The sequence below is a fragment of the Muscardinus avellanarius genome (genome assembly GCF_963383645.1).
Source record: "Muscardinus avellanarius genome assembly, chromosome: 18".
NCBI classification, from domain to species: Eukaryota; Metazoa; Chordata; class Mammalia; order Rodentia; family Gliridae; genus Muscardinus; species Muscardinus avellanarius.
In genome coordinates, this window is record NC_137804.1 from 44,078,450 (window position 1) to 44,091,598 (window position 13,149).

The 13,149-nt window shown below is 54.6% G+C and overlaps 1 protein-coding gene across 2 annotated transcripts in view; it reads right to left on the reverse strand.

Moving 5' to 3' along the window:
* The window catches only part of ELAVL1 (ELAV like RNA binding protein 1), a gene marked incomplete at both ends in the record, with an annotated part of 32,678 nt that continues 19,529 nt past the window's right edge, over positions 1-13,149 (reverse strand). The window contains 3 exons of one of the 2 annotated variants that reach the window (XM_080715756.1): positions 1-325; positions 6,107-6,332; positions 7,948-8,101. In XM_080715756.1, coding sequence (XP_080571882.1) covers positions 1-325; positions 6,107-6,332; positions 7,948-8,101 — 705 coding nt within the window. Of the gene's footprint in view, positions 380-6,106; positions 6,333-7,947; positions 8,102-13,149 lie in introns of both variants that reach the window. The other variant, XM_080715755.1, reaches the window with a different exon arrangement.

Below are 13,149 nucleotides of genomic sequence, written 5' to 3' on the forward strand. Positions count from 1 at the left end.
TTACTTGTGGGACTTGTTGGTCTTGAAGGAGACCTGTAAGATCTTGTCCCCCAGGCGGTAGCCGTTCAGGCTGGCGATGGCCATGGCGGCCTCTTCGTAGTTTGTCATGGTCACAAAGCCGAACCCTTTGCACTTGTTGGTGTTGAAGTCGCGGATTACTTTCACATTGGTGACGGCCCCAAAGGGGCCGAACATCTGCCAGAGGATGCCCTCGTCCGCGTCCTGCCCCAGGTTGTAGATGAAGATGCACCAGCCCGAAGAAGCGCCTCCCGGGACGCTGACGCCAGACAGCCCGCTCATGTGGTCCACGCCCATGGGGGAGAACCTGGCGAGGAGCACAGCGTCAGTGAGCGCCGGCGGGCCCGCCACGTGCGCCTGCCTGCTTACCCAGGACCTCGGAGCGCTCGCTCGGCACCTACCTCCAGGGTACACCCAGCCCTGTTTACTTTTGTTTTGGAATAGGGTCTCACTAGGTTGCTAAAGCTGGCCTTGAAGCTGCAACACTCTGCCTCCGCCTCCCACAGACTAGGACAGCAGGCTTGTACCACCCCGGCCGGCTGGCGTTTTCTTGTTTTTTTGTTGTGGGTCTGGGGATGGAACCCAGGGGCGTTTGACCTCCAAGCTACACCCCTAGCCCTATTTTTTAATTTTTAATTTTTATTTTTTTTGGTGGTACTGGGGATGGAACCCAGGGGCCTTCTACATCTGGGCTACACTCTCAGACCTATTTTATATTTTCTTTGGAAACAGGGTCTCTTAAGCCAGCTAAGGCTGGCTTCAAACCTCCGTGATTCTCCTGTCTCAGCCTCCCAAGCGTGGGGATTACAAGCATGTGCCACCACGCCCGGCATTGTTCTTTATTTTTAAACAGGATCTCACTGAGTTGCAGAGGGCCTAAGCAGCTGAGGCTGTCTGCGAACCGCGATCCTCAGGTCTCAGCCTCCAGAATGCTGGGGTTACAAGTGTGCGCCTCCACGCCTGGCCGGCCTGTGTTTTTATTCAGTGCAGTGGAGCACAGGTTGGGTCCCCATGAGTAACAGCTCATGGCAGCGCCCTCACTTCTGTGCTGGGGGGAGCTCTTTAGTGGTTCCTGTGGTATTGTGAATTCTATTTTTTATTTACTTATTTGTAAGTAAAATAAAATTATAAAATAATAATAACAACAATAACCGCATTAGGGATTGGCCCCAGAGCGCTCCACCCTGGAGCTACATCCCCAGCTGTTTTACTTTATTCCTTCTTTTCTTTTTTTGTGGTACTGGGGTAGAACCCAGGGGCATTCAACCTCTGAGCTATACTTCCAGCCTGATTTTTTATTCCTTATTGTGAAACCGGGTCTCACTGAGTTGCGGGGGCCTCACTAAGTAGCTGAGGCTGGCCGCGAACCACGATCCTCCTGTTTCAGCCTCCCAAATGCTGGATTACAAGCATGCACCCCCACACCTGCCATTTTATTTTGGTCTGAGACAGTCTCGCTAAGTTGCGCGGGCTGGCCTCAGGCTTGTGGCCCCCAGCCAGCTCCCGGGTCCCTGGGTGACGGGCCACCACCACTGCCAGCCCCGCACTTTCAGTGCTGGGGCTTCCTGTGCCCTCAGGGGGCAGGGTGAAGGCGCCCTGTGGGTGGCGCGCACCCGTCCCTGCGGAGCCTCTCCTGCCCATGCACCGTGTGGCAATGGGGGCTCTCTCCACATTCGTACTCTCCCTCACCACACCGCCTCGCCAAAGGTGGCAGCCCGGGTTCGCGCTCGGAGCCTGCCGCGGGAGGGCCGCGATGGGCTCAGGGACAGTTCTTTCCCACAGCTCTGGGCTGGTTCCGACGTCCGGCCAAGATCAGCCAGGGCTGAACCAGTGCGGACTGCCAAGTCAAGAGATGCGGCTGGGGCCAGGAGGGACCCTAGCAAACGCACACACCACACCTGATCAACACACAGAGCCTCTGCCACAGCGCCACTTCTGTTTAAAAAAATAAGCCTGAAAACACACGGATACCGCATTAAAAATTAAAGGAGACAACAACACTATCAGTGAAGCTACGCCGCCCTCCAGAATCCCAGGACATGGGCGGCTGAGGAGGACCACAGGTTCAAGGCCAGCCTCAGCAACTTGGAGACTCTCCGCAACCCAGCAAGATCCTGCTTCAAAACAAAAAAATAAAAAATAAAAAGGGCTGGGTAGCCAGGCGTGATGGGCACGCTTGTCATCCCCGCGCTTGGGAGGCGGAGACAGGAGGATCCTGCAGGCTCCAAGCCAGCCTCGCTGGCTTGAGAGACCCTGTTTCCAAATAAAAATATAAAATAGGCCTGGGACTGTAGCCTGGAGAAGGGTTTCATCCCCAGTACCACCAAAAAAAAAAAAACGCTGTTGGGGTATAGCTCAGAGGTAGTATGTCCCTGGGCTCCATCCTCAGCACCACAAATGAATAAATAAAAAATTTTTTTAAAGGTTAGGCGTGTAACTTGGAGGTAGAAAGCCCCTGGGTTCCATTTTCAGTACCACAAAAAAAGAAAAAAAAAAAAGAAAAGAAAAAGCAAGTCACTCAGGAATCTGGGCTACCCGCAGACCACTCAGGTGGGAGCAGGCCTGCAGGAGCTCCCAGTGACACCGCGCCTCCATTGGGGACCCACCCAGTCACCCCAGGTCCCGGTGGGGCCTTGGGGCCGCAGACCCAGTCACTCTCTTTTGTGTGTGTCTGGAGACTGACCCAAGGGCATTCTTTTCTTTTTTCGGTCCTGGGGATGGAACCTAGGGGCAACCCAGGTGCCTCTGAGCTACACCGAGCTCTATTTTTTAGTCTCTTTGTTTACTGGTGCTGGGGATGGAACCCTGGGGCATCCCACCCCCAAGCTACACCGTCAGCTCTATTTTTTTTTTTTTTTTTTTTTTTGGTACTGAGGGTGGAACCCAGGGGCTTTTCTACCTCTGGGCTATACTCCCAGACCTATTTTTGGAAACAGGGTCTCACTAAGTTACTGAGAGCCTCACTAAGTAGCTGAGGCTGGCTTCAAACCTGTGTGATCCTCCTATCTCAGCCTCCCAAGTGCGGGGATTACAAGCGTGCGCCACCACGCCCAGTCTATTCTTTATTTTGAAATAGTGTCTCACTAAGTTGCAGAGGCCGAAGTAGCTGAGGCCGCCCTGGACGGGCTATCCTCCTGTCTCAGCCTCCCGGGCAGGAGATGGCAGGCCAGTGCCATGCCTGGCTTGCCAGACTGTCCTAGTGAAGAGGCCGCAGCAGGCTGTGTCAGAGCACTCGGGCGCGACTCCACCGCGAGGAGGACGCGCCAAGTTGGCACGCGTGGGAGTGGGCAGCATAGCCCCAAGCTTGCCACAGGGAACGAGAAGACCTATAGCCCTCAGGGTCTGGGCGAAGCTGCGTCTGGGCTCCTGATTGAAGGCAAAGTGGCCCCTCGGCTGGGCACCCGCCACCCCGGAGCAGTGGCCCCAGTGCTGCGCAGCCTGGCAACAAGGGCTGTGCTCAGCACAGAAAGAGGAAGGAGCTCAGGAGAGCTGGCCCTGCAGGCCTCCTCTGCAGAGGTGTGTGATATTCAGACGGAAAGACAAGCAGGTGTGTGGAGCTGCGCCACATCGGGGCCACTGAGCAAACATCTGAAGAAGCGCATTTCCACATCCTGATGGGCTGTGTGAGGTGGGGCGGGGGCTGGCACCCCAGCACCTGGGAGGCTGAGACAGGAGGACTGCAGCTTCGAGGACAGCCTCAGCTAGTACTGAGACTCTCAGCGACCTAGTGAGACGCTGATTCAAAATAAAAAAATTTAGCTGCGTGGTGGTGCATGCTTTTAATCCCAGCATTTGGGAGGCTGAGGCAGAAGGATCACAGGTTCACGGCCAGCCTCAGCTACTTACTGAGGACCTTTGCAATTTATGAGACCCTATTGCAAAATAAAGAATAAAAAAGAGGGCTGGGGATATAGCTCAGAGGTAGAATGCCCCTGGATTAAATCTCCAGTATCGTAAAACAAAACAAACAAAAAATAAAATAATTTAAAAATAGAACTGGGTTTAACTCAGAGGTAGAATGCCACCTGGGCTCAATCCCCAGTACCAAGACAAACAAACAAACAAACCGAGTCTGGATAACCTGGGCATAGTGGTACACACTTGTGATCCCAGTACCTGGGAAGCTGAGACAGGAAGACCACAGGCTTGCAGCCAGCTTCAGCAACTTGGGGAGGCCCTCCGCCACTCAGTGAGACCCTGTCTCAAAATAAAACATAAACAGGGCTGGGGTGTAACTCTGAGGTAGCGTGCCCCTGGGATGAGTCCCAGTACCACAGAAAACAAGGACCGCACGGGGCTGGGACAGCCCGCTTGGAGCCGCTGCGGGACGCTCAAGGCCCGGCTCCACGCCGGCACCAACACAACCAAGGAGCAGGCGCGGTGGAGGGCGCTTCGCTGCGCATGCCCAGGCCACAGAAGGCCGTCTGGACGCACGCTCACTCACGTCACCGGACTTTGCACTAGAACCCTGCGCCCCGCCCTCCCCGGAGCCAGTTTTCAATTTCAAGGAAAGACAACATCCCAATGGAAATACGGCCGGTCCTCTGTATCCAGGGCCTTGACCAACCTCAGGCTGAACATACCAGAAAAACAATCACGTCTGTCCTAGCCAGGCGCACTGTTTTCTTGCTCTAATTTCCTAAACCATTGCTGAAACAGTGCCGTGATACCAGGCGTCACAGCCATTCGGAGATGACCTCAACCTGGAGGGAGGGTGAGAAGGTCGGTGACAACCACGCCACTCTGCAGGAGGCCTGGGCTCCTGGGCTCTGGTGTCAGAGGCTGCTCCGTGGCCAGGCCTTCACGGTGATGAAGGCAACGGTGCTGGGTGGCTTCGGACAGTTTGCACGGAAGACTGAACTTAGGGACACTCCACACGGGGCCATACCTCAGGCCTTTGTGTGCATGTGTGTGTGTGGTACTGCGGATGGAATTCAGGGGCATTCCACCTCTGGGCTATACTCCTAGCACTACTTTTTTATTCTTTTGTGTGTGTGTGTGTGGGTCTGGGGATCAGACCGGAGGCTGATCCTCCGGTCTCGGCCTCCTGAATGCTGAGATTACAAGCATGTGCCACCATGCCCAGCTTACTTTTTCATTCATTATTTTGAAATAGAGTTTCAGGAAGTTGTAGAAGGCCCCACTAAGTAGCTGAGGCTGGCTTCGAACCTGTGATCCTCCTGTCTCAGACTCTCTGGGATTGCAAGCATGTACCACCATGCCCGGCTGGGGTATTCTATTTCTGAGCGATACCCCAGCCCTATTTAACTTCATTTATTTTTTGTATTTGTGGTACTGGGGATTTAACTCAGGAACATTCTACCTCTGAGCTATATTTTTTATTCTTTCTTTCTTTTATTCTTTGTGGTACTAGGGATAGAACCCAGCCAGGGGCATTCGACCGCTAAGCTACACCCCTAGCCCTATTTTTTATTCTTTTTATTTTGAAACAGGGTCTCACTGAGTTGCAAAGGGCCTCACTAAATAGCTGAGGCTGTCTGAGAACTGCAATCCTCCTGTCTCAGCCTCCCTGTAATTACAAGTATGTGCCACCATGTCCGGCTTTTTTTTAAATTTATTTATTTATTTATTTATTTATTTATTTATTTATTTATTTATTTATTTATTTTGTGGTGGTACTGGGGTTCCTGGAAGCCCTTCTACCTCTGGGCTACACTCCCAGACCTATTTTATATTTTTTTAAATTTGGAAACAGGGTCTCTAACCTGCGCGATCCTCCTGTCTCTGCCTCCCAAGCGTGGGGATTACAAGCGTGCGCCACCACGCCCGGCCCTATTTTTTATTTTTTGAAACAGGGTCTCGCTAAGTTGCAGGTGGCCTCACTTAAGTTGCAGAGGCTGGCTTCGAACCTGCGATCCTCCTATCTCAGCCTCCCATGTACTGGGATCCCAAGAGTGTGTCGCCAGGCCAGGCTACGTACAGATGTGCTTTCCATGGCAGCGGGCAGAGCCAGGAGTGACCCTGAGACGCGCCTGTCCACTGGGGCCGGCCGGCGCCCCAGCATTCCCCAGCGTGAGCGGTCGCCCAGCAGCAGCCCGAGGGCCGGAGCGCCAAGCTCGGGACCCACCTGAACCTCTGCGCCTGGTGATGCACGGGGCCTCCGAACCGCCTGGCGGGCGAGTGGTAGAGCTGCGAGAGGAGCGCCACGTTTTTGTTCTGGTTGGGGTTAGCTGCGAACTTCACGGTGATGGGCTCGGAGGAACCTGGGGGTTTATGACCATTGAAACTCGTAATTGCCTCTTCTGCTTCCGACCGTTTGTCAAACCGGATAAACGCAACCCCTCTGGACAAACCTTTTTAACAAACCAACAAAAACGGAATTAGGGGGAAAAAAATGTGAGGACATGTAAAACTGAAAAGCAAAAGTCAAGTCGGTCCACTGCGGTTCACAACGGACACCCAGCTAATGAAATGAACAAAAGCTCAAACCAAACAGGAAAACAAATGAACGGGTTAAAGAAAACAAACACTGAGCCCTAGAAGACCGCCGCTGCAGGCTCTCCTGGCAAGCAAGAGCGCCACGGTCTCGGCGCCAAATGTTTTGGTGAGATTCCCAGACATCTGAACCCGTCTTTTCCTATCTTTTCTCTCTGTCTCTGTCCTTCTGTACTGGGGAGGAGGAGGGATAGATAAACCTCAGGCCGGTGAGCCGCACCGTGGGGAAGAGACCCGAGTGTCTGTCGAGAGGGTAACTGAACCGGGCGGAGTGGCCCACGCCTGTAAGTGCTTGGGAGGCTGAGACTGGAGGACTGCAGATTCAAGGCAAGCCTCGGCAACCTAGTGGCACGGTTTCAGAATAAAATGTAAAGTAGGGCCCAGTCTGGTGGCACATGCTTGTCATCCCAGCATTCGGGAGGCCGAGACTGGAGGATCGTGGTTCACAGAGCACCTCAGCTACTTAGTGAGGCCCTCCGCAACTCCACGGGACCCTGTTTCAAAGTAAGAATAAAAAACAGGGCAGGGGGTGTAGCTCAGAGATCAAATGCCCCTGGGTTCCATCCCTAGACTCAGAAAAAAAACGAACCACCATATATATGTATATATACATATACATAAAATAGGACTGGAGGTCTATCTCAGAGTTAAGACTGTTCCTGGGTTTTGTCCCTAGTAACACACACACAAAAGAAAACAAGTCACTACTGGGAGCCCTCTCTGTACCTGGCCCTGCTCCTGCTAGGGAAGGGCAGGGTACATCCTCCGGCACCTGCAGGCGGGCCACAGGTCCCCACGAGAACCCAAGCCTGCGACTTGAGACCTGACTGCCAAGGGCGGCACGGAGCCAGCCTGACGTCTTCCCCGCCCGCCACACACGCGGCGCGTCCTGGGGAGGGCCGGAGCAGTGGGCTGGCCGCTTCTCCTGGGGGACGCTGGGTCAAGGCCACGGGGCCGAGGTGGGAAGGCGAGGCTGCACTGTGCTGCATCTGGTGGCACCTCCGGCTGGAGCTGTGGGCGGGCTGGTTGAGAGGCCACCCAGCTTGGCCAAGCGCCTCGCCCACGAGTACCAGACACTCGGTGAATGACGGGCCAGAGTAGGTCAGCCTGGGGTCCTGGGGACCCACTGTGTGAGCGCCCAAGAGGCCAGGACCGCCTGTGAGGGGCACTCGCTACCCTCGTGCCCAGAGCCTCGGGCGTGCTCCCCAAGGGGCATCCCAAACATGGAGCCCAACGAGGATCACCGCAACAGCCAACCATGTCTCCTCAGCAACGAGACAGAGCCAGCGGCGGAGCGAGGCCCGGGCCACCCCGCAGCAGGCCGGGGCATGCTGGCTCACTGGAGCGGCGCCGGCGTACCTGCTCCACCTTATCAAACCGAACCGCCGTCCCCTCATTTGGGGCAGAACCAGGCAGCAACCTGTCCTTTCTAGGAGATCCAGCCCCGTTGCCTGTCCCCGGCCACCCGCATACCTGTGGTCTGATCCACAAGGACCCGGGAGTTGATGATCCGCCCAAACCGGGAGAACATGTCCTCCACGTCCTTCTGGGTCATGGCCCTGGGCAGCCCGCTGATGTACAGGTTGGCGTCTTTGATAACCTCCGAGCTTGGCCGAGCATAGGACACCTTCAAAACACACAAGTTCTGAGAATCAGGGCGGGGCGCAGCCAAGGCAGGGGGAGGAGCCAAAGCCCGGGCTGGAGAAGCTGATGCCTGGGAAGAAGTGCATGGGAGGGAGGGGCGCTTCCCTCGCCATCGCCTGGGCAGCTCACCACGGCCAGGCGGGCCGGACCCAGCCCTGCTGCGGGTTCTCACCTGGGCCTGACACCCAGCCCAGGCGAGTGACCGGGTTGCCAGCCGGGGCGGCAGGGCTGGGATCCAGGCCGGAAGCCTGCCGCGCCACAGCTTGTGCGCCCGCCCGCTTTGTTTCCCTCGGTGCCTGGTCTGCCCAGGCGCATCCCACCTCTGAGCCCTCTTTACTTTGTTTGTGAAACAGGGTCTCACTATGTTACGCAGAGTCTTGCTGCGTGGCTGAGGCTATCCTGAACCTGTGAAGTACTGGGTTTCGGGCACGCGCCACCATGCCTGGCGCCTCCCACCCTCTCTGAGGTGAACAAGGTGCTAAAGGTGGAGACCTGGGGTGTGGGAGCCCCTCGAGTGGACCTACGACTGCCACCAAAAAGCATGCTCCACTGAGGTCTAGCGGGAAGCCAGGCATGTGGCACACGCTTGCAATCCCAGTATCTGAGGGGCTGAGACAGGAGGATCACAGTTCACAGTCAGCTGGCAACTTGTGAGATCCTCTTTCAAAATAAAAGAATAAAATCAGGCTGGGGGTGTAGCTCAGAGGTAGACTGCCCCTGCAATCAATCCCAGTACCAGTCTCAGTACCACAAAAAAAAGTCTAGGAGGACCCCATGAGTTTTGGGCCCCCAAGTCCATCACGTAAATGTTGAGCATTAGATGCTCAGGCTGGAGTGGGCAGAGGCCACCGAGGGGCAGCAGGAGAGGCTTCAGTGCTTTCCTCACAGAGGCTGATGGCTGTGCAGACCCACAGCCCAGGAGGAACAGGGCCCATGCTGGTCTGAGGGGGGCAGGAGCCTTCTCTTCCTTCCTTCCTTTTTTTTTTTTTTGTGGTATGAGGACTGAACCCAGGGACATTCTGCTTCCAAGCTAAATACCCAGCTTTTTGTTGTTTTTGAACAAGGTTTTGCTAGGTTGCTGAAAGTTGATGAGGCTGGTCTCAAACCTGTAACCTCCTGTCCCAGCCTCGCAGGTGCATCACCACACCAGCTGGCAGGAGGCCTTTCTCTCTAGAGGATGGCCTGGCACAAGAGGATTTGTGGCAGCCCAGAGGCTGGCACCCTCCAGGGGCAGACCTGTGCAGGAGAAAGAGCATTCTCTGGGGGACACAGATCTGCTGAGCCCATTCCCCAGGAAGCAACATCCTTGCAGGTGACTCCGGGCAGGAAGGATGCGAGGCCCATCTGCCCCACGTCAGGGGCACCTTGTTTTAGCCTGTGGGGCAGGAGCTCGGGAGATACTCGGCCCCTCCACTGGGGTGGGAGCTGGCCACGGCCTCTCCACTGTTCCTCTCCATTAAAGCCCAAAGTGTCTAGCCAGCAGTCGGCCAGCCCTGCAGAGCATCTCCCCTGCCAGAGGGCACACCCTTGGCCCCTCACCCGACCTCAGAGAAAGCCTGGCTGAGGGCAACATCTGTTGAGCAGGATGACTGGAGGAGGAGGGCAGCCTCCCTGCTCCAGGCACTGGCTTACTGGCTTTTGTGTGTGTGTATGGATCTGGGGATGGAACCCCGGGTACATTCGACCTCCAAGCTACACCCCTTTCCCTATTTTTTTTTTTTTTTTTTTTTTGCAGGGCTGGGGATGGAACCCAGGGGCATTCGACCTCCGAACTATACCCCCTGCCCTATTTTTATTTTTTATTTTGAAACCGGGTCTCACTGAGTTGCAGAGGGCCTCACTAAGTAGCTGAGGCTGTCCGCGAACCACAATCCTCCAGGTCTCAGCCTCCCGAATGCTGGGATTACAAGCGAGCGCCTCCACGCCCGGCTCTCCCGAATCTTGAGATTACAAGCGTGTGCCACACACCCAGCCCAGTTTCTTTCTTACTTGGAAACAGGGTCTCACTAAGTTGCCAAGGGCTTGCTCCGTTGCCAAGGCTGGCCTTGAACCTGCGCTCCTCCTGTCTCAGCCTCTTAAGTACTGGTATTCCAAGTGTGCACCACGCTCCTCAGGTTTGTGTGTGTGTGTGGTACTGAGGGTGGAGCCCAGAGGCTTCCTAAGCTGTGCGACATCCCTCAGCTTTCAGTGAAGGATGCAGCAGGCACAGGCACTTCCAGAGTGACCTTGGTGCCAGTGGAGCAGAGTTCAGGCTGGCCCTGAACTGAGAGGTGTGTGTGTGTGTGTGTGTGTGTGTGTGTGTGTGTGTGTGTGTGTGTGGTACTGGGGACTGGACCCAGGGCATTCTACCTCCAAGCTGCATCTTAGCCCTTTTTTTTTTTTTTTTTTTTTTTTTTTTGCGGGCCTGGGGATGGAACCCAGGGGCATTCATTCTTCCTCTGAGTTATATCCCCAGTGCTATTTTTTATTCTTTTTTTTTTGAAACAGGCTCTGAGTTGCAAAGGGCCTCACTAAGTAGCTGAGACTGGCCGTGAACCGCAATCCTCCTGTCTCAGCCTCCCGAATGCTGGGATTACAAGTGTGCGCCACCATGCCCGTCTTATTTTCTTCTTCTTCTTCTTTTTGGTGGTACTGGGGTTCCTGGAAGCCCTTCTACCTCCGGGCTACACTTCCAGACCTATTTTTACATTTTTATTTGGAAACAGGTTCTCCTAAGCCAGCGACCGCGGCTGGCTTCGAACCTGCACGATCCTCCTGTCTCTGCCTCCCAAGCGCGGGGATTATAAGTGTGCGCCACCACGCCCGGCCTGTTTGTTTGTTTTGAAACAGAGCATTAAGCTGTGTGTGTGGTAGCAGATGCTTAGAATCCCAGTACTTGGGAGGCTGAGACAGGAGGATGCAGGTTCAGGGCCAACCTCAGCAACTGAGGACCCTCCATGACTTAGTGAGACCCTATTTCAAGGTGTGTAGCTTGGAGGTCAAATGCCCCTGGGTTCAATCTCAATACTGAAAAGAAAAAAAAAAAAAAAAAGCCGGGCATGGTGGCACATGCTTGTAATCCCAGCATTTGGAAGGCTGAGACAGGATTACGCAGGTTTGAAGCCAGCCTGTTACTTAGTGAGGCCCTGTACAACTCAGTGAGACCCTGTTTCCAAATGAAGAATAAAAAAAAAAAAAAAAAAAAAAAAGGGAGACGGGCGTGGTGGCGCACATTTGTAATCCCACCATTTGGGAGGCTGAGACCAGAGGATCACAGTTCGTGGACAGGCTCAGCTACTTAGTGAGGCCCTGTTTCAAAATAAAGAATAAAAAACAGGGCAGGGGTGTAGCTCAGAGGTAGAATGCCCTTGGGCTCTAGAAAGAAAGAAAGAAAGAAAGAAAGAAAGAAAGAAAGAAAGAAAGAAAGAAAGAAAGAAAGGAAGGAAGGAAGAAAGAAAGAAAAAAAAGAAACAAGCTATCACCAGGTTGCTCAGAGTTGCTACGATGCTGGGGTTGTCCTCAACCCATGACCCTCCTGTCCCAGCCTTCCAAATACTGTACTGCAGGCCTTTTGGAGCCAAATGCTGAGAAAAACCCCCACGGCAAAGGACAAGACCTATCTTCAAGGAAACAAGAACTCCACATTTCTCTTCTCTCCAGCCTGCGATGTCTGCAGACCGACCACAGGATCCCAGTCCGCCACCCCCTTGGCTAAGCCCTGGCAACACCTGTTCCCTCGTTGTTCCATTCCTAGGAAATCTCCCACGAGGGGCTGAACGTTGTCCCCATGCCAGCCCAAATCCACATGACCGAGTCTCAACCCCAGGGTCTCAGGAGGGGGCTGGGCCCTGGGGACGGGTGGGGATGCTGAGGCAGAGGCAGGCGGGGTGTCCAGAAAGTGCAGAGAGGCCTGGGGTAGGTCCTTCCAGTGCCTCTGGGGGGGCAGCTCTGCAGATACCTCAGTGTCTTCCCTGACCACACGGTTTCCAGGGACCTCAGCCCCCAGTCCTGCTTGACCAGCTTGGCACATCCATCACAACCTGGCTGGCCCACCATGCATTTTAACGAACTGACCCGTGAGGCGCAGGGAAAGCCTCGGCGGTCGCTGCTGGGTCCACACAACGGAAGAGGATGAGATGGAGTGCGGCCCTTTGTAAATACCTGCTGCCCGGGGCATTTCCCGGGAGCCCATCCAGACGCTGCCACTCTCCTCCTGGTTTCTCACAGTCCTGGGCTGGATGTGCAGGCCGGTGGCAGGCCCTGCTGGTGTGGGGAGCCCAGGCCTTGAAGCAGCCTGCACTTCCCAGGACGCCAGCCCCAGGTCTCACGCAGTGCGGCCGCCCTGGCTCTGCAGGCCCTCTACGAAGCGCCCCGTGGGCCTCCCCCAGCCAAGCCCTCTGCCTCCGGCAGACCACCTTCCTTCTTTCCTTCTATCTTGTCTGAGGCACTGGGAATTCAACTCAGGGGTGTCCTACCTCCGAGCTACACCCCAGCCCTATCATTTTCGTTTTGAAGCAGGGTCCCATGAGGATGTCTCGCTATTTGCTGAGGCTGTCCACAAATCTGCAGTCGTCCGGTCTCAGCCTCCCAGCGTGCGCCACCACAATTACATAATTAGATTTTTATTTTATTTATTTTTTTTTTTTGTGGTACCAGGGTTCCTGGAAACCCTTCTACCTCCGGACTACACTCCCAGACCTATTTTATATTTTTATTTGGAAACAGGGTCTCTTAAGGCAGCGCGGCTGGCTTCGAACCTGCGCAATCCTCCTGTCTCTGCCTCCCAAGCAGAGATTACAAGCGTGCGCCACCACGCCCGGCCACAATCAGATTTTTATTTTCAACAGAGTCTTCATAAAGATAAATTGCTGGGGTACACTTTGAACCTGTAACCCTTCTGTACTGGGATTATAGGCATGCACTAGCATGCAGGCTCAGCTTTTTTTTTTTTTTTTGGTGGTGGTACTGGGAGTGGAACCCAGGGGCCTTCTATCTCCAGGCTATACTCCCAGACCTTTTTTATATTTTACTTGGAAACAGGGTCTCACTAAG